Here is a 25,098-nt window from a genome sequence, read left to right as displayed (position 1 = left end):
TAGGGTGAGTGGTGCTGGAGTTTGGAATCGTACAATTTACTATTCCAACTCCAGTGTGTGTAACAGTGGGGAAGGTGTTAGATTGAAAATCCAACATATCCAACAACTTCTACCCCCCTACAGCAAGTCATTGTAATGACCTGCGTTGTAATGGCATGCAATGTAACAATGTGCAAAACTTCGAGCAAATTTGGAGCCAAAATGTACCGTAGTGGAACATCGGATCGGCTGCAAAATGGCAGACGCTCCCAATCACAGCGCCCCCCCTCCTAGAGGTTCATCTGTTTCCTTCACCAAACAGCTGATTCTTGTAAAGAAAGCCATTTGTGATCCTCTGCTAAAGGTGCCCTTCATGTTCAAACTATTGCGCTTTATCTGCCCTTCATGTGGATTGCTCTTGGGAAACTGCTTGTATCTGCCTGACTTTAAAATGGCGGCTGAAATATCTCTCGAACCTCGTCTACACACATCTCGCCGCAACATTTGTTTCCTGAGTAATGCGGAATTCTAAGTTTGCCAGCGCTTCTTCATTCTGTGGCCCCTTGACACATTATAACTGCTCACTCACTCACTTTAGTCCACAAGTGTAGCAGCACCTGTAGAATCTATGAACAAAATGGTGCCCAGCACATGTTAATTCTGTACTTTACCGGCAATAGCATTACCACCAACATTTGTTGTGTTGGGACAGCAGAATCCCAGGCAACTGAACCAGCAACTTAATTGTCAATTCCCCCCACAGCAGTGAGGGACATTCCTTGGAGTTCCAAACGATCGTTCTGTAGATCCAAATCACCTAGGAAACCGCTCTAATTATTGTGGGTGGATGAATAAACCGTTTTAACTGGTTATGAATGGACTGAAGTGAGCCTCTTATTATTTCCTCGGACCTTCCACGGACCGGCAGCGTTTTCTTACGGACCAGTACCCCCAGTGGCCAAGATTTGTCACGGGTGTATCATTTATGAGCTGTCTTCCCCCCTTCCTCGACGTGCAAGCCCTGATGAAGGTGCGCCCGTAGATCTGGGCCTGGCACCGAAACGCGTGTTGGCGTTACCTGGTTGTGGGATCCTGTTTTATCGACCAGGACTCTTTAGCAGTGTGCTATCTAGGCTCCGCTGGATCCCTCTCTTGTGTCATTTTGGGAATTACGTTGAGGAATTTACTGTGAATGTGGAACTTGCGTGAATGTATGTGTGTGTCTGAAGTACCAGTGAGTGTATGGTTGTGGAGAGGTTGATGTGGGGAAACTATGTTATACTATGTACATTTATTTCGGTAATAATTTTCTATTTATTTGTTGAATTGTTATGATGTCTTATGCTTTGAATAACGAATATATTAATTTAATATGATAAAAAGAAAATAAAGATTTTGTACACTTATATTTGAAATTATTTCATCCCCGTGACTCTTCTGTTGCCCCCTTTTGTGAGCTCCTGCGCAATATATATTAACTTGTGGATTCCCTGTGAGCCATTGTTCAATTTATGTGGGTGGACTTTTCCCCTAACAGTTGTGAGGGACATTCATGCCAGCCTGACTGTCCCTAAGATGGCCGCCACGAGTGGGCCTTCCACAAAAGCACTCTTGTCTCCCCTTGTTGGCGAGGGATCCAGCATGTGTTCTCCAGGGCTAAAAGGACCTCTCCGAGAGTGACGACAGCAGCAAGGGAGACACACTCAGAAGAGGATTGAAAGCGCTCCCACTGCCACTGGCATCCTGCACAAATGGCCAACATTCACTACTGCTGCTGGAAATGGGGAAGATCTGCAGACTCTGGAACTGTGCCTACCTACCACCTCTCGTCTCACCACTCTTGACCTGGGGGCAAGCTGCAAGACAAAGAGGATGGCGCTCCCCAGTAACACCTCGACTGGTGCTTTTGATGGAACTATAGGGATGCACCCAGGGAGGAAACCCTAACTGTCTGTACTTACTGTGGAGCCCGAGCAACCTTGGCGAATGCCCGGTGGAGCTGTACTATTCAGCTGTAGAGGAGTTTGGCTCTGGTTCCCCCCCCCTCCTTGGTCTTCATCTACCCAGCCGGACATCGGACACTGTCTACCTTGTCTTCCCGTTGTGTTTCTTTTCCCTCACCCGCCTCCTTCCTCCGTGACTCCCTCCCTTCGTATTCTTTCATTGAAAATCAGGTCGGTTTTGTCTGTCTCCCACTTTGAAAGCTTTGTTCCCCCTGAAGTACTTTTCCCCTTTGCCTGACTGCCTGACTCTATCTGCACTCCTTAACCCTGTTTACCGTTCCCCCTCTCCCTTTTATTCCCCACAAGATGTGTGTCTTGATATGCTAGGTGCTAATTACTCATATTATTGTGTAATCTCTTGTTTTTTCTTCTATGTCTATACTTGGCTCCTGTAATTGATGAAACCTGTAATTCACTGATCCTCATGTATAGCGCTCTGATACCTCCGGGTCTAACCAGCGCTATGTAAAACTTTGCAAATGAATACATTTAAAAAAACGGTGCAATGTAAACGTGTATACCTTAAAGCACAGCTCTGAGTGGTGGGACACTGATCCCTGCTCACTTCCTGGCAGTAACTGGGGTGCAGGTTGCACCCCCATTTGCCTTACAGAACAGATTTCAGCAGGAGGGCACTGGTCCCTTCTGAGAAAGCGCGGGAACCATTTGTCTCTGGTGCCCACAGGTAGCACCCCTGAATAGCATGTACACATAGTCTTGTGGAGATTGATGCGTAGACTGTACCCCACTTCTTACCTTACAGCATATCTCTCCTGCTGCCTGGGGGCGTCCTCTAGTTGTGGCATCCAAGCAAAACTCCAATGGGCAGCTTGTTCATACAGACCAACAATGAGGTGTCAGCAGGGTACACCCCCTGGTTACCTTACAGAGCTGTTCTCAGCAGGGGGGCACTGATCCCTGGGTCCTGGAGGGGGGTGCCCCCTGCTGCTGGGAGGTGCCCCCTAAGTGGAGAAGTGTGGCTTGATGGTGGAGAAGTGTGGCTCAATGGTTAGAGTGGCAGACCCTGATGCAGAGGTTTAGCCCGGGACCAGGGTTCAATTCCCCGCCTCGGTGGGTCTTGGGCTCAAAATTCCACGGACCTGATAATTCTCGCCTTGGTGCCTATTCCAATCATTGAGTCCCACTCTGCAACTCTGGGCAATAGCTTGCTTAATCTCCACAACGGCCCCCACAACGCTAAGGATGCCTGGCCTCCACCTTGGGGGTGCCCAGGAGTGGACACCTCACAGGGAAAGCCAGGATGGGTTCCACAGCGGTATTCGTACAAGCGCCTTGAGACCCTTGCGGGTGAGTAGTGCGCTATACAAGTATCAATTTACATTTTTTAAGTGAGATCTACTGGAAACACCCCATAAGAACCATGTACATGTAGTCTGACAGTGACAGGTGAGTGCCTTCTGCTTACCTTACACAGCAGCTCTCAGTAGGAAGGCACTGACCCCTGCTGCCAGGGTGAGCAGAGGGTAGCTGGTCTTCATGTTAGTGGCTTCATTGCAGAAATCCTTTCCGCAGCAGGTAACCGTCTTGGTGTTCGTGGTATTGTCCGTACACGCGCGCTCACATGTCTTGGTGATGCGTATCGCTGCAAAGAAAAGAAGTAAAGGTTGCTGTGGTTCTACTTATAGGTTCCATGTCTTCTTGACGCTATACTATATAACAAACATGCACGCTCCTGTTGCCAGCAGTGGAGAGCTTGTAACATTGGTGTCAATTGATGACTGCATTTAGAAGCCACCCAGTGCCTAATTTCTGCCGGTGTTTGCCAGTGCTAGACATCTGCACTTATTTCATCGCACTGGCCCAGACTTATGATATTTCAACACATGATGGTGCTGTTCATCTATTTTTGAAAAAAGCACATGAGCAAACAGTTTAAAAATGCAATATATACGATAAGAAAATAATAATACCAAGGTGCTCCTGCCTTTTTTACCGCTTTGTGTCACCTAGTCTAGTTCGAATTGTCACACTTGTTGGATTATTGCAGTAAGTATGTGCCGTTGGGACTGGTATCGGGCAGCGCTGAAATGACCGCAGGTGGATCAAGCTGCAGTGGCCTCCTGAGAAATATCTTGGGTGCCGGCACTTAGGCCCTTATTTCTGGGGATGTTCGCACAGGGAAGTATCGTACGTTTTGCCACGCTGCTTTACGCCACTGTGGAAGGACAGGAATGCACCGTATGCCTGTGCACAAACTGCTGCTTAGCGCCAAATGCAGGCACCCTCGGACCATGGTGCAGTGGTGCCTCCATTGCAAGCAGGATTGTTTTTGTGCAGGAAGTGCCTCCAACCTGCACAAACACAATCCTGAGATGCATTTTCCTCTTTCTATGTGTGCTGCACAGTGCGGAACAGATGGAAAGAGGACAAAACAGGGAGAAATAAAAAATATTTATTCTTATTACGCCTGCTCTGGGGAGGGGTACGGTTTGGCGCTGCCCCAAGTTTACGTGATCGAGTAAATTTGAGGCAGTGTCAAAATCCATGGTTGCTGAGTGGGAAAACTCACTCCAACGCCCATGGAACGCCTCATTGATCAGAATAAGGCAACGCAGGGCTTTGCACTGACTTGTCTTACTCCATGGCCATGGAGAGTCAGGCAGGGTGGCTTTTTGTGCCCTCACAGATATAATTAGAAAGGCTTGCGTTGCTGGATTATCAAAAATAGTGACGCTTCGGTGGTGCAAGCCGCTCATAAACAAAGTACTGAGCTCACTCCCAGGAAAGGCACCCCCAAGCCAGAATGTATAAGTCTATATTGGCAGAGGTGTCCGGAGGGCACATAGAATCACCCATGAAACATGGTTACACATAGCTGCACTCTCCCGGTCCCCACAGTTCCTGCCTCTAGTCTGTTGGCCCCTTGCATAGAGCTGGGTAAGTTTTCAGGTATGGTGAATGTGGGGTTGGACTGAAAACTAATCTCAGCCCTGGCAAACATGTTTAAACCAGCCCCAAACTACAAAAAACCACAGTTAGAACGAGGTGATGGTGGCCTGGCTGGGACATGGAAACTCGTCCTGTTCTGAGAGCTCGGCTTGCCGGCTACCGAGGACATGCCAGAATGGTCGACTTGTCCTCTCCCCAGCTAAGTCTTCCTGAGTGCAGGGGGAAGCCTCTGTAGCTGCAGCAGGTGCAGCTGTACCAGGGCCCAGAGCGCACCTGAACTCAAGTTGTCACAGAAGCCAGGGGCGACCTCGCCTTCCTTCCACTAGGGCCCAAGGCACACTGGCTCGGCCACTACCCTTCCCTGCATGGCTTAAAGCTTCCTTCTCACTTCACAGTCCACTGGTCTGTAGAGAGGACTCCGCTGTCAGTATACCGGGGAGGGAGGTGTTAGTACTGCAATGACTTGAGCTGTAGATCCCAAAACATTTGTTGAGTAGAAGACGTAGATCCCCCTAAATGTTGGGGGACTTCTTGATCGCATAAGAGGGACCCTCAGACACCTTTCATCTTCAGCCCCTTATGTTTTAAGCCTCTGCACCCCTGCTGCTACTTTCCACACCCCTCAGCTACTGTTGCATCCCTGCCTCCCAGAACTGTTAGTTGTTATTACACCCCTGCTTCCAACACCCACTCAGCTTCAGTTACACCCCTGCTTTCAACACCCTCTAAGATTTCATTTCACCTCTGCTACCTAGCTAGCTACTACTCCCAACTCTTCTCATTACACCCAACCTTACTAGCCTTCATTAGCTTTGATTACACTCCTGTTTAAAAAGCTTGTCTTAGATTTAAATACACCCCTGCTTATTAGCCCTGCTTCAGGATTCATTACACTCCTGCTTCCCAGTCCACTCAGGTTGTGTTACACCTTTGAATCCCAGGCTCTACTTCCCGACGCTATCATGTTTCATCACACCCAGCCTTACTAGCCCCTGGCAGCTTTCAGTTCACCCCTGCTTGCCAGTCCTACTTCAAGTGTTGCTATACCCCTGCTTCCCCCCCCGACAGCAGTTATACACACCTGCTTCAAAGCACCCTTTCAGCATTACATCTCTGTGTCCTAGCTGCTGCTCCCCAACACTCTCAAGTTTTGTTAAACCCATCCTGCCAAGATCCCCTCAGGATTTATTACATCTTTGCTACTCAGCCCACTGCTAGGTTTCGATGTATCCCTGCTTCCTAGAAACCACTCCTACCCAGTCACCTTCCCAAGCTTTAATTACACTCCTGCTCTGCAGCGCTCTCAGGTTTCATTACACGCCTGCTCTACAGCTACTGAGGGTTCATTACACGCCTGCTCTGCAGCTCCTCTGGTTTCATTACACTCCTGCGCTGCAGCTCCTGAGGTTTCATTACACTCTTGCTCTGCAGCCCCTCCGGTTTCATTACACTCCTGCTCTGCAGCTCCTCAGGTTTCATTACACTCCTGCTCTGCAGCTCCTCAGGTTTCATTACACTCCTGCTCTGAGGCTCCTCACGTTTCATTACACTCCTGCTCTGCAGCTCCTCAGGTTTCATTACACTCCTGCTCTGCAGCTCCTCAGGTTTCATTACACTCCTGCTCTGAGGCTCCTCACGTTTCATTACACTCCTGCTCTGCAGCTCCTCAGGTTTCATTACATTCCTGCTCCTCAGCCCCTCTGGTTTCATTACACTCCTGCTCTGCAGCCCCCTCAGGGTTCATTACACTCCTGCTCTGCAGCCCCCTCAGGGTTCATTACACTCCTGCTCTGCAGCTCCTGAGGGTTCATTACACGCCTGCTCTGCAGCTCCTCTGGTTTCATTACACTCCTGCTCTGAGCCCCTCAGGTTTCATTACACTCCTGCTCTGCAGCTCCTCAGGTTTCATTACACTCCTGCTCTGCAGCCCCTCAGGTTTCATTACACTCCTGCTCCGCAGCTCCTCTGGTTTCATTACACTCCTGCTCTGCAGCTCCTCTGGTTTCATTACACTCCTGCTCTGCAGCTCCTCTGGTTTCATTACACTCCTGCTCTGCAGCTCCTGAGGTTTCACTACACTCCTGCTCTGCAGCTCCTCAGGTTTCATTACACTCCTGCTCTGCAGCCCCTCAAGTTTCATTACACTCCTGCTCTGCAGCCCCTCAGGTTTCACTACACTCCTGCTCTGCAGCTCCTCTGGTATCATTACACTCCTGCTCTGCAGCTCCTCTGGTTTCATTACACTCCTGCTCTGCAGCTCCTCTGGTTTCATTACACTCCTGCTCTGCAGCTCCTCTGGTTTCATTACACTCCTGCTCTGCAGCTCCTGAGGTTTCACTACACTCCTGCTCTGCAGCCCCTCAGGTTTCATTACACTCCTGCTCCGCAGCTCCTCTGGTTTCATTACACTCCTGCTCTGCAGCTCCTCTGGTTTCATTACACTCCTGCTCTGCAGCTCCTGAGGTTTCACTACACTCCTGCTCTGCAGCTCCTCAGGTTTCATTACACTCCTGCTCTGCAGCCTCTCAGGTTTCATTACACTCCTGCTCTGCAGCTCCTCTGGTATCATTACACTCCTGCTCTTCAGCCCCCTCAGGTTTCATTACACTCCTGCTCTGCAGCCCCTTCAGGGTTCATTACACTCCTGCTCTGCAGCTCCTCAGGTTTCATTACACTCCTGCTCTGCAGCCCCCTCTGGTTTCATTACACTCCTGCTCCGCAGCCCCTCAGGTTTCATTACACTCCTGCTCTGCAGCCCCCTCAGGGTTCATTACACCCCTGTTCCGCAGTCCCTCAGGCTTCATTACACTCCTGCTCTGCAGCTCCTCAGGTTTCATTACACTCCTGCTCTGCAGCCCCTCAGGTTTCATTACACTCCTGCTCTGCAGCCCCCTCAGGGTTCATTACACTCCTGCTCCGCAGTCCCTCAGGTTTCATTACACTCCTGCTCTGCAGCCCCTCAGGTTTCATTACACTCCTGCTCTGCAGCTCCGCAGGTTTCATTACACTCCTGCTCTGCAGCTCCTCAGGTTTCATTACACTCCTGCTCTGCAGCCCCCTCAGGTTTCATTACACTCCTGCTCTGAAGCCCCTCAGGTTTCATTACACTCCTTCTCTGCAGCGCTCTCAGGTTTCATTACACTCCTGCTCTGCAGCCCCCTCTGGTTTCATTACACTCCTGCTCTGCAGCTCCTCAGGTTTCATTACACTCCTGCTCTGCAGCTCCTCTGGTTTCATTACACTCCTGCTCTGCAGCTCCCTCAGGTTTCATTACACTCCTGCTCTGCAGCTCCTCTGGTTTCATTACACTCCTGCTCTGCAGCCCCTCAGGTTTAATTACACTCCTGCTCTGCAGCCCCTCAGGTTTCATTACACTCCTGCTCTGCAGCCCCCTCAGGTTTCATTACACTCCTGCTCTTCAGACCCTCTGGTTTCATTACACTCCTGCTCTGCAGCTCCTCAGGTTTCATTACACTCCTGCTCTGCAGCTCCTCAGGTTTCATTACACTCCTGCTCTGCAGCTCCCTCAGGATTCATTACACTCCTGCTCTGCAGCCCTCAGGTTTCATTACACTCCTGCTCTGCAGCTCCTCAGGTTTCATTACACTCCTGCTCTGCACCTCCTCAGGTTTCATTACACTCCTGCTCTGCAGCTCCTCAGGTTTCATTACACTCCTGCTCTGCAGCCCCCTCAGGTTTCATTACACTCCCGCTCTGCAGCTCCTCAGGTTTCATTACACTCTTGCTCTGCAGCCCCTCCGGTTTCATTACACTCCTGCTCTGCAGCTCCTCAGGTTTCATTACACTCCTGCTCTGCAGCCCCCTCAGGTTTCATTACACTCCTGCTCTGCAGCTCCTCAGGTTTCATTACACTCCTGCTCTGCAGCCCTCTCAGGTTTCATTACACTCCTGCTCTGCAGCTCCTCAGGTTTCATTACACTCCTGCTCTGCCGCCTCTCAGGTTTCATTACACTCCTGCTCTGCCGCCTCTCAGGTTTCATTACACTCCTGCTCTGAAGCCCCTCAGGTTTCATTACACTCCTGCTCTGCAGCCCCCTCTTGTTTCATTACACTCCTGCTCTCCAGCCCCTCCGGTTTCATTACACTCCTGCTTGCCAGCCCCTCAGGTTTCATTACACTCCTGCTCTGAGGCCCCTCAGGTTTCATTACACTCCTGATCTGCAGCCCCTCAGGTTTCATTACACTCCTGCTCTGCAGCTACCTCAGGTTTCATTACACTCCTGCTCTGCAGCTCCTCTGGTTTCATTACACTCCTGCTCTGCAGCTCCTCAGGTTTCATTACACTCCTGCTCTGCAGCTCCTCAGGTTTCATTACACTCCTCTCTTCAGCCCCCTCTGGTTTCATTACACTCCTGCTCTGCAGCTCCTCAGGTTTCATTACACTCCTGCTCTGCAGCTCCCTCAGGTTTCATTACACTCCTGCTCTGCAGCTCCTCAGGTTTCATTACACTCCTGCTCTGCAGCCCCCTCAGGTTTCATTACACTCCTGCTCTGCAGCCCCCTCAGGTTTCATTACACTCCTGCTCTGCAGCCCCTCCAGTTTTATTACACTCCTGCTTTGCAGCTCCCTCAGGTTTCATTACACTCCTGCTCTGCAGCCCCCTCAGGTTTCATTACACTCCTGCTCTGCAGCCCCTCCGGTTTCATTACACTCCTGCTCTGCAGCTCCTCAGGTTTCATTACACTCCTGCTCTGCAGCCCCCTCAGGTTTCATTACACTCCTGCTCTGCAGCCCCCTCAGGTTTCATTACACTCCTGCTCTGCAGCCCCCTCAGGTTTCATTACACTCCTGCTCTGCAGCCCCTCAGGTTTCATTACACTCCTGCTCTGCAGCTCCCTCAGGTTTCATTACACTCCTGCTCTGCAGCTCCCTCGGGTTTCATTACACTCCTGCTCTGCAGCTCCTCTGGTTTCATTACATTCCTGCTCTGCAGCTCCTGAGATTTCATTACACTCCTGCTCTGCAGCCCCCTCAGGGTTCATTACACTCCTGCTCTGCAGCTTCTCAGGTTTCATTACACTCCTGCTCTGCAGCCTCTCTGGTTTCATTACACTCCTGCTCTGCAGCCCCCTCAGGTTTCATTGCACTCCTGCTCTGCAGCTCCTCAGGTTTCATTACACTCCTGCTCTGCAGCTCCTCTGGTTTCATTACACTCCTCCTCTGCAGCTCCTCAGGTTTCATTACACTCCTGCTCTGCAGCCCCCTCAGGTTTCATTACACTCCTGCTCTGCAGCCCCTCAGGTTTCATTACACTCCAGCTCTGCAGCTCTTCAGGTTTCATTACACTCCTGCTCTGCAGCTCCTCAGGTTTCATTACACTCCTGCTCTGCAGCTCCTCTGGTTTCATTACACTCCTCCTCTGCAGCTCCTCAGGTTTCATTACACTCCTGCTCTGCAGCTCCTCAGGTTTCATTACACTCCTGCTCATCAGCCCCTCAGGTTTCATTACACTCCTGCTCCGCAGCTCCTCTGGTTTCATTACACTCCTGCTCTGAGCCCCTCAGGTTTCATTACACTCCGGCTCTGAGGCCCCCCAGGCTTCATTACACTCCTGCTCTGCAGCTCCTCTGATTTCATTACACTCCTGCTCTGCAGCTCCTCAGGTTTCATTACACTCCTGCTCTGCAGCTCCTCAGGTTTCATTACACTCCTGCTCTGCAGCCCCCTCAGGGTTCATTACACTCCTGCTCTGCAGCTCCTGAGGTTTCATTACACTCCTGCTCTGCAGCTCCTCAGGTTTCATTACACTACTGCTCTGCAGCTCCTCTGATTTCATTACACTCCTGCTCTGCAGCTCCTCAGGTTTCATTACACTCCTGCTCCGCAGCTCCTCTGGTTTCATTACACTCCTGCTCTGAGCCCCTCAGGTTTCATTACACTCCTGCTCTGCAGCCCCTCAGGTTTCATTACACTCCTGCTCTGAGGCCCCTCAGGCTTCATTACACTCCTGCTCTGCAGCTCCTGTGGTTTCATTACACTCCTGCGCTGCAGCTCCTGAGGTTTCATTACACTCCTGCTCTGCAGCCCCCTCAGGGTTCATTACACTCCTGCTCTGCAGCCCCCTCAGGGTTCATTACACTCCTGCTCTGCAGCTCCTGAGGTTTCATTACACTCCTGCTCTGAAGCCACTCAGGTTTCATTACACTCCTGCTCCTTAGCCCCCTCAGGGTTCATTACACTCCTGCTCTGCAGCTCCTGAGGTTTCATTACACTCCTGCTCTGAAGCCCCTCAGGTTTCATTACACTCCTGCTCTGCAGCCTCTCAGGTTTTATTATACTCCTGCTCTGCAGCTCCTCAGGTTTCATTACACTCCTGCTCTGCAGCTCCCTCTGGTTTCATTACACTCCTGCTCTGCAGCTCCTCAGGTTTCATTACACTCCTGCTCTGCAGCTCCTCAGGTTTCATTACACTCCTGCTCTGCAGCCCCCTCAGGTTTCATAACACTCCTGCTCTGCAGCTCCTCAGGTTTCATTACACTCCTGCTCTGCAGCTCCTCAGGTTTCATTACACTCCTGCTCTGCAGCTCTTCAGGTTTCATTACACTCCTGCTCTGCAGCTCCTCAGGTTTCATTACACTCCTGCTCTGCAGCCCCCTCAGGGTTCATTACACTCCTGCTCTTCAGCCCCCTCAGGGTTCATTGCACTCCTGCTCTGCAGCCCCCTCAGGGTTCATTACACTCCTGCTCTGCAGCCCCCTCAGGGTTCATTACACTCCTGCTCTTCAGCCCCCTCAGGGTTCATTACACTCCTGCTCTTCAGCCCCCTCAGGGTTCATTACACTCCTGCTCTGCAGCCCCCTCAGGGTTCATTACACTCCTGCTCTTCAGCCCCCTCAGGGTTCATTACACTCCTGCTCTTCAGCCCCCTCAGGGTTCATTACACTCCTGCTCTGCAGCCCCCTCAGGTTTCATTATTATTATTATTTTTATTATTTTAATTTTATAGAGCGCGTAGTCACCCGTAGGTATCCCAGCGCTAGGATCAGTACACCTGGCGGGTCAGCGGGGGAGGGAAGGAAAGTTTAAGGGAAGAAGTGAGTTTTCAGTAGCTTCCTGAACCTTAAGTAGATAGGTTCAGTTCTCAGATGGTAAGGAAGGGCATTCCAGAGGCGTGCGGTATGGACCGAGAAGCGCCTGCCTCCAGTTCGAGCCTTCTTGACTCTAGGGATGACGATTAGATGTTCCTGATCGGATCGAAGGGATCTGGGGGCTTTGTAGGATTTGATAAATTTTTTTAGTCCTGGGGGGCCAGTATTTTGAATCAGCCTGTGTGCCAGGCAGAGGGCTTTGAACTTTACCCGTTCTCTCACCGGGAGCCAATGGAGGCGCTTCAGAGCTGGTTTGGCAGAGACTCTGGCGGGGGTGTTGGTGAGGATCCGGGCTGCTGTGTTTTGGATCCTTTGAAGTTTGTTCAGGGTTGCCTCCGGGGCCCCAAGATAAATGGAGTTGATATAATCGAGCCTGGAGAGAATCAGGCCTTGAATCAGAAGTTTTTGGGAGTTGAAAGGGAGTAGGGGCAGGATCTTCCGAATTGACCTAAGCAACCCAAAACACATCCCGGCAACCTTATGTGCCTGTGTTGTGAATGATAGTTCTTTGTCGAGCCAGACGCCCAGGCTCTTCACCTCTGATTTCGAATCCGGGAGAGGGCCTAAGCAGGGGGGACAGATGTTTTGGAGTGAAGTGGGTCCCTTCTGACCGAGGAGGAGAATGTCAGTCTTTGCTCCGTTGAGCTTCAAAAACGATCTGTTCATCCACCCTTGTATCTGCGTAAGACAGTTGTAAAGGTCTGCAGGTTGTTGTTTAGGGTGCGAGAGGGACACCACTAACTGAGTGTCGTCAGCATAGCTGACGATGCTCACTCCGAACGGAATTACGACCTCCTCCAAGGGGGACATGTAGATGTTAAATAATGTGGGGCTCAGGGAAGAGCCCTGAGGCACGCCACATTGGAGGGGGATGTCGGAGGAGCAGGTGTTATTCTCCTAGATTTGAAAGGAGCGCTGACTCAGAAAGGACGCTATCCAGGACAAAGCCATTCCTCCGATGCCGACGCTCCTAAGTCGTTGGATAAGGAGCTGATGGTTGACGGTGTCGAAGGCCGCGCTAAGATCGAGGAGGATCACTGCCACTGATCCACCTTCGTCTAAGAGTGCTCTGGCCTCCTCCAACGCCATGAGAAGGGCGATGTCGGTGCCTTGCCCGGGGTGGAATCCCGTCTGTGAGTTTTTTAGGCAGTTGTTGTTCTCCAAAAATTGTGAAAGCTTCCTGTTCACCAGTTTTTCCGCGATTTTACTCGTTCCCTGGAGAAGGGAAATAGGTCTGTAATTTGCCAGGTCGGCAGGGTCAAGGGCAGGTTTTTTTAGTAATGCCTTGACGACTGCCGATTTCCAGCTGGGGGGACAACTCCTGATAGGAGAGAGTTATTGATGAGGTGGGTGAGGAGGGGGGCGATCGTGGGTGCTACCCTTTTGAGGATACGTAAAGGGGCAGGATCCCTGGGTGATCCGCTTTTGATGACTTGCATCGTGTCTTCGACTTCTTTAGCCGTCACCTGTTCCCAGGAAGTGAGACATGGGGGGGTGAGAGGGGTGCTAGTATCTTTTCCCTCGCTCGGAGTCGTGGATGGAATGGAATCGAGGATAATTTGGATTTTCTCCTTGAAAAACTCCGCTAACTTATGGCATTTCTCCTCATCAGTTTTAGGATCTGGGGGATCTCTGGGTCCCGGGTCAGGGACTTTGAGGAGTTCTTTTAAAATGATAAAAGATTCCTTACTGGAACTCGTGGAGTGTTCTATTCTTTCTTGGAAGAAAAGACTTTTGGTTTTACGGAGGGCAATTTTATAGTTTTGTGATGCGATTTGGTAAAGAGCCGGAGTGTACCAGGGGGCAGGGGCCACTCTTTTAGTATGTTTAAGAGTGGTGGTATTAGGGAGAAGTTTATCCAGAGAGGATGTGACCGAGAAGTTAAATTGTTCGTCGGCCGTGGCCGGGTCCGTGGAGAGAATAGGGGTAGAGTCTGCGAGTACGCCGGCCCATTCAACTGAATCCAGCTTGTGCCAACGTCGGCCCTTCACTTGGGTTTTGGGCGGTTGGAGGGGTGCTATGGCATGGGGGCAGGAAAAGGGGACCAGACAATGATCTGACCACGGAAAAAAGATGGGAGGATCTGAGGAAATATCCGCAATGTTGGTCAGAACCGGGTCCAGAAGGTGACCTTTATCATGGGTAGGTTCTTTGTTGACCAGTCGGATATTAAATGACCTCAGGTCCTGAAGGAAATCCGAGGCTGGGGAATCTGCGGGGTCATTAAGGTGCAGATTGAGATCACCCACAAGAAGAAAGTTCGAAGCAGAGGAGGCTAATTGTGACAGTACGTCAGTGAGGGCGTTAATGAACTTCCCTGTAAATTAGTAATCCTGAGATGGAGTGTCCCGGGGAAATTTGGAGTGAGAAGTGGCAACTTTCGCACTCTGTGATGTTGGCATTGCTAATCCGGCACGTAAGCTGTTCTCTATGGATAATTGCCACCCCCCTCCTCTCCCTTTAGGTCTATGTATGGTTTGGATAAGATAGCCTGGGGGAAGGGCATTGACAATATCTGCGTCCGTGCTAGCAGAAAGCCAGGTTTCTGTGAGGTACAGGACGTCCAGGCCCCGGTCTTGTATCATCAGGTTTCATTACACTCCTGCTCTGCAGCTCCCTCAGGTTTCATTACACTCCTGCTCTGCAGCTCCTCAGGTTTCATTACACTCCTGCTCTGCAGCTCCCTCAGGTTTCATTACACTCCTGCTCTGCAGCCCCTCAGGTTTCATTACACTCCTGCTCTGCAGCCCCTCAGGTTTCATTACACTCCTGCTCTGAAGCCCCTCAGGCTTCATTACACTTCTGCTCTGCAGCTCCTGAGGTTTCATTACACTCCTGCTCTTCAGCCCCCTCAGGGTTCATTACACTCCTGCTCTGCAGCCCCCTCAGGGTTCATTACACTCCTGCTCTGCAGCCCCCTCAGGGTTCATTACACTCCTGCTCTGCAGCCCCCTCAGGGTTCATTACACTCCTGCTCTTCAGCCCCCTCAGGGTTCATTACACTCCTGCTCTGCAGCCCCCTCAGGGTTCATTACACTCCTGCTCTGCAGCCCCCTCAGGGTTCATTACACTCCTGCTCTTCAGCCCCCTCAGGGTTCATTACACTCCTGCTCTTCAGCCCCCTCAGGGTTCATTACACTCCTGCTCTGCAGCCCCCTCAGGGTTCATTACACTCCTGCTCTGCAGCCCCCTCAGGGTTCATTACACTCCTGCTCTGCAGCTCCTGAGGTTTCAAGTCAAGTTTAAATACTTTATTCGACAACACTGTCATAAAAGCATGTTTCCCTAGGCTATAACAATAAATACTATTCTAAAATTAAGAGCAAGATAAAAAACAGATTAAACCGTGCATTTAGATGTAGTGCTGGCGAATAGTTCAGTTCATAAAAGGTCAAACATTATAAAATCCAAGTCACAGCATAGAGCCTTGCATACACATTCAATTATAGTTACAATTTTAAAGTGCGCGTGCGTATTAGCCAGGCCCACCCCATGTATTTGGCTACAGCAATAGCAAGATGGGGGACACAGTTAGATCTTAGTATTCTCAGAGCCTCTGAGTAATTCCTAGTCCCCAAATTCCTGCATATCGGTTTTAGCCATCTACTTCTTGGGGCAGCATATAGCGGGCAAACAAACAAAAAATGTGGGATGTCTTCTACATGTACTTTGCAATGGGAGCAAGTATTCACATTTCCGGAGGACCATTTGACAGTAAAAGCATTAAGGGGTAGGGAACCAATTCTAAACTGGAAATATAACTTTCTATCTAGGGGTTTGGAAATCAAGTCCCAATACTGTTCATATTTTGGTATGGGTTTAAAATCCAAGAACTGAGATGTCAACATCGATGGTTGGTTAGAAATCAGTGCCGTGTTAAATATCATATCCCAGTACATTTTTTTCAAACATGTCTTGGATGGAAAAACTTGTGGATCTACTGCTGTCCACAGGTAATCTAGGTGCAGTTTCTGGAGCAAGGTTCTTACTTCATTGAGCCATAATATCTTATGAAAGCGATCGGAGCTTACAACATCCATAAGGGCAGCTGCATAATGATTCAGTTCGGGAGTGGTTTTTATGCATCTCCAATATAGGAGGGGACGCAGTCTTGCCATGTCCTCTACCTTTTTCCTCCCGAGATCATATTGTAGTGGGATCGTGGGTGTGCTCTGGGGTACCCCAATCATTCGTCGAAGAAACTTATTTTCGGCGACGACTAGTGGATTCAAATTTGAAAAGCCCCATAACTCTGATCCATACAAACAGGCTCCCAAAACTTTCATGCTGTAGATCTCCATAATTGGCTGGATGGGTTTTGTAAATGAAGATTTATGTTTTAGTGCTATTGAACCTGCTAGTTGATTAAACTTTAGCACCACATTGTCCATATGAGATTTCCAGTTCATGTTTGCTTGTAATGAAATGCCTAGATAGGTAAAAGCATTCACTTCCTCCAATACCGAGCCATTAAAATATATTTTCCCCTTGAATTTCTTAATCGGGCACAAGTTCATGAACTTTGTCTTTGTTGTGTTCAGTTCTAAGCCCCGGATCCGGCAGAAGTCACCAAAAATGTTGAGTGTCTTTTGTAATCCACTGGGGGTCCGCGAGACCAGCAAGGTATCGTCGGCAAACATCAATACTGGTACTCGCTCCCCACCTAATATTGGGGCATCTGTCGTGGATTGTCTCAAGAAATCAACTATACCATTGATGTACAGTGAAAATAAGGTGGGTGCCAGGACACAGCCTTGCCTTACTCCCCGCTCCACGGGGAAGGATTCTGTGACATCTCCCTGGGCACCCCACCTAATCCGGGCGTAGTTGTCTTCGTGCAATCTCACAAGCAGGGTCAACATTTCTGGACTTATTCCAAGATCCCTCAAGACAATCCAAAGTTTGTGTCGGGGTACCAAATCAAACGCTGACTTCAGATTCACGAAGACAGCGTATAATGGACCGTTTGTCAGGGTTACATTTTTCCAGAACATTGTCAAAAAGTGGAATATCTGATCAACAGAGCTAGTTAGGGGGCGGAAGCCGGCTTGGTACGGGGAGAGGATGTCCTTATCATCAATCCAGGCTTGTATTTTGTTTTGTAGCATCCTACCCATCGGTTTTTGCGCAGCGTCTATAAGGCTGATGGGCCTATAGTTGCTAGGAAGAGCCTTGTCCCCTTTTTTAAAGACCGGTATTATCTCCGCGCCCTTCCATGTTGCTGGGATCGTGGCACCTTGTGCAATAGCATTAGCGAGCCATACAAAATATTTACACCAGTTAGTCCTGTCCGCTAGGAACACGTCCGCTGGTATTCCATCAATGCCTGGCGCCCTGCCTCTGGTTACTCCATCCATTGCCACTTGTGCATCTTTTAATGAAAATAGTTCTTGGGTATAAAATACCCTTTGTAGGGGGGATTCTATTGGGGGAGGTAAATTGTCTGCGTATTGCGGTTTGAAGAATTCCACCCAGTCATTCTTCGCTACATGATTTTTTGGGCAATCTGCAGTTCCCCCTTTACCCCACTTTAATATAGCCCAGAACTCCTTCTGATGTTTAGCAGCACAAGCTTTCTTCAAATCTAGCCACGTGTTCTCATCCCACAATCTTTTTGCCCTATTTTGTGCTGTTCTATAATCATTCCTGGCTTTTAATACTTCTGTTTTTGTCCTCAGCGCTATACTGAGTTTCTGTCGCGCTACTCTACACGAATTATCGTACCATGCTTCTTTTACTGGTATTCTGAAACCTTTCTTCTGTTTAGTTTTTTTGAAGAATAACTTCTGAATATTAGCAAACAGCTTTTGCTGTGACTCTTCAATCAAATGGTTAAAATTCAGCTCATTAGTAAGAGATTGTAATCTGGTAACCTCTACATTAACTAATTCCTCTAAGACCTGCATGTCCCCTAGGTTATCCATCAATGTTGCCCATTTAATATGACGGAGATTATTGGATGAAACAACATCTAATGTTGCCACACCCTTTCTCTGGTTAGTTGTGTTTTCACCTGGTACCAGATTAATGAGCAAACACAAAGGATTGTGGTCGCTCTCCAATCTCGGTACCACTTGCATGTCTACCACTTTGGGCCAGTCTCTAACATCAATGAGAATGTAATCTATCCTACTCCTTGACCTCCCATTGTCAAAGGTGGGATTACCCTGGGGGTCAGAAGCAGTACGGCCATTTACTGCCCTCAGGCCTCTGGACAGGCATAAGCTCTTAGCCTGTATAGCTACTTCTGTCCACTTCTTTACCAGTGGTAAATCCAATTGCGGAATACCCCATTTAGAGTCTTCTTCTTGGGTCAGATCATTATCCTCACAACCTAACGGTTCAAATGTTGTATTCAGATCTCCCCCCACGCAAATAGTATGATTTGCGGGTAGGATCTCTAGGTCATGATCTAATGCACCTATCACATCAGAGGCAACGCCCCCTTGCATTCCCCTGGCATAAATGTTATATAAAGCCAAGTTTTGGCCATCCGCCCTAGTGAGCACTAACGAAAGCAGGTCACTGTTGTTAATGGGTCTCTTTTTGATGGTGCATAGTAGGGATTGTCGTACCCAAATGATTAATCCCCCTGAGGGACGTCCCTTAATGTTCTTTTTCGCGGGTATATGATAATTTAGAAACCCCAGGCGAAAAACTGGTGCCACTGCCCAGGTTTCCTGCATCATGATAATATCATAACTATCAATAAACTCGCACCATTCCGGGGTCTCCATTTTATGGTGGATACCTGCTATATTCCAGGAGATGAATTTTGTGCTACCTTCTGTCTGAGCAATGCCCCTTTGTAGCAAAGGGCACTGATTAGAACAAGGCGGAAGGTGTGAAGGATTAATTTCCTCTTCATTTATATTGGTAAGGGAATTTAGCGGGATTAGCTCAGCTATGCTAAGGGTATCTTCCCTATGGATGGACGTTACTTTCTCACTGCAATTTAGTTCTACATTATTTAAAATACTGTATTTTCCTTCGTAGGATACAATAGCCTTAGCCACTTCTGTGGTAGACCTTTCATTCAGTCAATCACATTCACTTAGCCCAGAAAGGGACGAGAATCTATTTTCCAACGGTATTCCCCAATGATTTATTTTTCCACTAGTTTTGGCTTTCCTTATTACAGGGTTCCATTTAGTTTTCAACATGGTTGGATTTAGGGTGTAGCTTTTTTTTGGATAGAAAAAATCCAACGTTAATGGCACAATTTCCGTGGTTCTGCGCTGGGGGGGATATATATTAGCTAATATGTTTGGCAGAACTTCTGGATCAGTAAGATGCAGCACCACACAATCCCCCTTAAACTTTTTTGCGCCACCCCCGATCCATTCAACTCTTCGAGCTTTAGTTATTTCTTGTGCCAACTGGTCCCTGCCTCCTTGCAAAAAAGCCATGTTCCCTGATAACCAGTGAAGAGATTTATTTATTAGGGAGGGAATGTTCTCTGCTTGTCCTCGCTCCAGTTGAGGAACATTTGCGAGGACTAGTATTAATGGAGAAGCTTCAACAACTAATTCTACTGCCCCTTTGTCTAGCTTAGCATCTTCTATGCTATGTGTATGGATTGGCCCTGCGTTGTTCCTTATGTTGGTATCTGGGTCCAAGACTCTTACCCCCCCCTCCCATAATCCGAGCTCTCCAAGTTGATTGTGGGAGTATCTACTAGTACTTCTTGTCTGGGGGCAGTTTGGGTAGATTTGGAGTCAACTGCAGGTGCTTTCAATGGCGGGTTTTTTATGTTCTCCTCTATTGATTTTTGCAAGAGGTTCCCTAGTCTATTCACCTCTTCAGTTAAATTATCAATTTTGTTTAAGAGTGGTTTGGTTATTGATTTAATTTTATAATCTATAGCATGTAATAACTTTTTAAATTGCTCATCGTCCATATATACCTTTCCTTCTATCAAAGCACTTGTTTCTTCTACACTGTTTTTCTCAAGTGACCCATTGGGATGTTTTTTACTTGACCGTAGGCCACCTCGTTTGGGCAAGATCTTCTCCCCCCCCTTTACTATTCTCGGTGCTGGGGCCTCCTCTTCTATGGAGATTATTTCTTGGTCTTGTAAACTCTCAAGGACTGGTTCATCTATGACCACCAAAAGTTGGGTCAAAGGGATGTCATCCTGGGTCTGGAACACCTCATTGCTGATATCAAGGGTAGAGGTGGGTGGTTGTGTATTATCAAAATGCATATCAGGTGAATGGCTCAACCCCAGAGATGATCGCCTGTCATGGTTGATTTGGACAACTTTTTGTACCATGTAATTGTCTATGGTATTGACGGGAACATTCACTTTTGATTTAGACATGTTAATTTGTCTTTTGAATGCTGTGGGAGCAGGTACTTAGTTTTAGCAGTCTATGGAGGTATCTTTTACTCTTACAATTATGCGTGATGGGATCAGACTTACTTCGGATATTTGTGCAGAGTTTTGGGCCCTGCCCCTGCCTCCTCGTGCCGATGAGGGCCGTAGAGGGCCCGCCCTTTGCCCGGGCTTAGCCCCGGGCGTCCCGCTCGCGTCCCACGACGCGGGGGTCTCAGGGATTTAATAGCGCCTCCTGGCGCGTTGTCCCCACCTTCCCTGTCGGTTCCTGCGCGCCGCCGCGTGGCCTGCCGGGTATTGTAGTCCCCGGAGCGGCGGCGCGGTAGTTGCAGCCTTTGTGACTCTTGGCGGTGGCGGCTGGTCCCGGACTCAGCGTTTTAGGACTCTCGGCGGTGGCGGCAGTAAGTACAGTTACCCCGCTCTGCCGGGGTCTCAGGGATTTAATAGCGCCTCCTGGCGCGTTGTCCCCGCCTTCCCTGTCGGTTCCTGCGCACCGCCGCGTGGCCTGCAGGGTATTGTTGTCCCCGGAGCGGCGGCGCGGTAGTTGCAGCCTTTGTGACTCTTGGCGGTGGCGGCTGGTCCCAGATTCAGCGTTTTAGGACTCTCGGCGGTGGCGGCAGTAAGTACAGTTCCCCTGAGGTTTCATTACACTCCTGCTCTGAAGCCCCTCAGGTTTCATTACACTCCTGCTCCTTAGCCCCCTCAGGGTTCATTACACTCCTGCTCTGCAGCTCCTGAGGTTTCATTACACTCCTGCTCTGAAGCCCCTCAGGTTTCATTACACTCCTGCTCTGCAGCCTCTCAGGTTTTATTATACTCCTGCTCTGCAGCTCCTCAGGTTTCATTACACTCCTGCTCTGCAGCTCCTCAGGTTTCATTACACTCCTGCTCTGCAGCCCCTCAGGTTTCATTACACTCCTGCTCTGCAGCTCCTCAGGTTTCATTACACTCCTGCTCTGCAGCTCCTCTGATTTCATTACACTCCTGCTCTGCAGCTCCTCAGGTTTCATTACACTCCTGCTCTGCAGCTCCTCAGGTTTCATTACACTCCTGCTCTGCAGCTCCTCTGGTTCCATTACACTCCTGCTCTGCAGCCCCTCAGGTTTCATTACACTCCTGCTCTGCAGCTCCTCTGATTTCATTACACTCCTGCTCTGCAGCTCCTCAGGTTTCATTACACTCCTGCTCTGCAGCCCCTCAGGTTTCATTACACTCCTGCTCTGCAGCACCCTCAGGTTTCATTACACTCCTGCTCTGCAGCTCCTCAGGTTTCATTACACTCCTGCTCTGCAGCTCCTCAGGTTTCATTACACTCCTGCTCTGAAGCCCCTCAGGTTTCATTACACTCCTGCTCTGCAGCTCCTCAGGTTTCATTACACTCCTGCTCTGCAGCTCCTCTGGTTTCATTACACTCCTGCTCTGCCGTCCCCTCAGTTTCTTTTACCCATGATCCTGTACAATGCTTACCACTTGTGCTCATGTTGGTAATCATGGTCTTGCAGAATATTGAGGCGTCTTCGCACACAGTGGTCACCCTACAGTTGTCATATGTAGGCTGGTTGGTGCAGGTGAAGCAAGCCAAGTTACAAGCTGCAAAACACAAAGAGATATGGCATGTAATTAGGTCTCACCTCACACACAGGGCGGCACAGAGCACCCTTGGATCTTTGTGACATGTGGGTTAGGTGCTTGTTTGTTCAGCATCCCACTCTCACACAGGGCATGCATAGATCACTCTCATACATGCAGGTGTTTTCTTCAGACTGTATCCTCACACAGATCATGCACAGGCGAGTTAGACTTTTGCCTTCTCACACTCCTTCTCAGGTTTTCTCAAGATCAGGAACAAGAATCCCAACATGCCAAGGCAAGCCTGCCCCCGCTGCACTCTAAATCTACCCTTCGATATGCCCATTCTCTCTATGGCTCTGTAAGAACTGGGACCACCAGTTCGCCGGTCGGTAGCTTGGCTCGAGCAGGAAGGCGGCCAGGGGCTTATGTGTAAAGCAGCTACTTAACACTCACATCCAATGAAACACACAGTGGCGGAATAATGGAGACCACACCAATGGTTGTGTTTGAAAATCAAGATCTTTTATATAGACTTTCGATCAAAGCAAATAATGCATTAGCAACCCAGTAGCATTTCATTAAAGTATCTCATCAGAACATTGCAGGAACGCCTTTCAAAATACTTTTCCTGTAAAATGGTAAAACATTTCATTAACCCCTTCCGTGCTCATGACAAGGTCAGCTCGTCATGTAGTTCACTGCTCCTGTGCTAATGACGAGCTGACCTTGTCATGAACAATGGAAATCTGGAGAGTTCAGCACCCAGCAGGAATTGCCTTAGCACCAATGTGGTTAAGTACTTTCAGTACCGCAGAAAACTCCAAATAACACAGCCTGTTGCGTTATACTATTCAGCAGGCTAAAAGGTAGTTTCATAAACGATGGATTAACCTTTAGGAAGCAATCATAAGCATTTCCTCTTGTAAATATCAACAGTCTTGCAACCAAAATCAGATCATCAAAATAGTGCTGTTATGCATCATGAGGGATCAGTACTCGACCCCCTCAGGAACTGTAGAGGCCCACCCCTGCAAGAAATTCAGTACAGGGAAAAAGAGCATCTCATAAGCAGGCATGAATACAGTTAAGTAAGCATGAACAGTACAGGCGGCATAGACTGCCACTAGACATCAACAACCAATGAAGTGGATTATTTGATGACCAGGTGTGAACCCACAGTTCAATTAACAGGCTTCAAACCGAAAACTGGCAATAAGGCAGTACGATGAAGTATGGACACAGTCTGTCCCCAGGCCTCCCAGACACTCGAGGCATATTAGGGGGGGCCAACGGGGCCCAGTCACAGTTCTCCCCAGGGGAGGGGCAACCTCGGGGCCTTACCCGGCCTACCGCTAAGCATGAGCGCAAAATCCGCTCCGATCGCGGATTTTGCGGATTTTCGGTAAATTCGCGGTCCGCGAACTCTCGCGAATTTACCGAAAATCCGCAATCCGCGAGCGGCGGATTCCGCGGTCAAAAGTTCAAAGCCTAATTTACGATGGCGCCGGCAAGCTGCCAGCGCCATCCTCAAATAGTTACTTAATTAGCTTCAACAGGAAGCTCTAATAGATAAGATACAGCAGGGGCTCGAGCGCCTGCTTTATTTTATCAGTTGGAGCTTCCTGTTGAAGCTAATTAAGTAACTTTTTCAGGATGGCGCTGGCAGCTTGCCGGCGCCATCGTAAATTATTTACGATGGGGAAAAACGGTGGTGTCTTCTTGAATAAATATGAAGGGCAGGGTTAATTCTGGCACGACGGTCCTGGCACAAAAAATAAACCTCAACAGGAAACACTTGCAGATATCAATAAAGCATGTGCCCTAGTTGAAGCTTAAATTCAGTGACTCATTAATCAGCCCAAAATCAATCGTGAGCGTTGTGGAGGCTGGGCAGGTGTGCCTTCTTCCCAAATATACCATCGAAAATCCGCTGTGATGCAGGCCAGAGGCATTTGCATCTTTGACTTTCACGAGCGCAATCCCCGTGCTGTTCCTGTGACCAGGAGCTTCTGTCTCTTAATCTGCCGCTCTGATCGGTCTCTGACCTTTTATACACACAAGAGGCATGTGCGCTCGCATGGAAGCCCCGTCCGTTTGTCCCCGCCCACACACTCGAGGAAGCCCCGCCCCCAAATCCGCCGATCTGCAAAATCCGCGGATTTTGCGGATCCACGATCCGTGAATTCGCAAATTCGTGAATCGTGGATCCGCAAAATCCGCCCATGCTTACCTACAGCCCTCCTCCCCGGGGGTTACCTTGTGCCTTCGGCCTGATCAGGGCCCTTGCGGATGTACCGATGATGGGGAGGGGCTCCGACTCTCCCGGGGCCTCACTCGACCCGGAGCGGTGCGGGCACAGCTTCAGGGCGCCCGAGCCGGGGTCGAGGCGGGACCAACAGTGGGGGCAAATCGGAGGGGGCTCTCCGGCTTTCTCAGCCCCCTCCGCGACGAGTCTGTGTGCTCTGGGGGCCCTCCTCGGTACAGTTGCGGCCCAGGGCCAATCAGAGCGGGGGCCGGGGCTGCTAGCACCAATCACAACACCCGCCTCGAGGACGCGCCAGCCAGGACCAATGGCTGCGCGGCGCTCGGGGGCGGGGCGGAGCAGCTCCCCTGTCCCGTGGGGTGAGGCACTGGCTTCAGGCCTACCGCGGCCTAATTGGATTCTGCACGGGCAAGGCTTGGCTAGGCCCGGGGCCTCCGATCAGGGCCCAGCCGGGTCGATGTTCGCGGCAGCGGCCTCTTCGGAGCTCCGGGCCCGTCGTGAGTGGCGCTTGGCAGGGGATCGCGCCTGGGGGTCTCCCAGCGCTCCTTAAGAGGCGCAGCGGAGAGGCGCTTGAGGCAGTTCTCGGGCGGGCGCCCAGCAGGGTTTCTCACCAGGGCAGATTGCAGCGCTAGGCAGCGCAGACAGCCTATGACCTAGCGCTGGGAAGAGGGGTCAGAGTGCAGCGCTTCTCGGGCGATTGAGCAGGTGATGCAGGCAGGGTGAACAGCAGAGCAAGTCAATCAGGGGGAGACAGGCAGGGCAAGGAGGGCCCGCTGCAGGCAGGGGGTGCGCAGGGCAGCTCAGTCCAGTACCTGGTCGATCCCCCAGCAGTCTCTGGTCAGAGGAAAGTAGACTTCTTGGCACTTGGATGGGTTTGCGCCGTTAGATGTTGGTTTCTTGCAGTTGAAAGGGGGGGTAAGTTG

The 25,098-nt window shown here is 49.9% G+C and overlaps 1 protein-coding gene across 2 annotated transcripts in view; it reads right to left on the bottom strand.

Annotated features, from left to right (window-relative positions):
• Positions 1–25,098, bottom strand: part of LOC144826890 (ly6/PLAUR domain-containing protein 2-like) — a 70,407-nt gene that overhangs the window by 3,889 nt on the left and 41,420 nt on the right. For both annotated transcript variants that reach the window (XM_078685346.1, XM_078685348.1), the window contains exons 2-3: positions 21,808–21,930; positions 3,409–3,585 (exon numbers count right to left, since the gene is read on the bottom strand). In XM_078685346.1, coding sequence (XP_078541472.1) covers positions 3,410–3,585; positions 21,808–21,930 — 299 coding nt within the window. In that variant the 3' untranslated portion in view covers position 3,409. The remainder of the gene's footprint in view (positions 1–3,408; positions 3,586–21,807; positions 21,931–25,098) is intronic.

This window comes from Lissotriton helveticus, chromosome 4_1, assembly GCF_964261635.1.
Source record: "Lissotriton helveticus chromosome 4_1, aLisHel1.1, whole genome shotgun sequence".
In the NCBI taxonomy this organism is placed as follows: domain Eukaryota; kingdom Metazoa; phylum Chordata; class Amphibia; order Caudata; family Salamandridae; genus Lissotriton; species Lissotriton helveticus.
The sequence above is the reverse complement of the archived record's forward strand: the minus strand, read 5'-3'. Positions and strand labels throughout refer to the sequence as shown.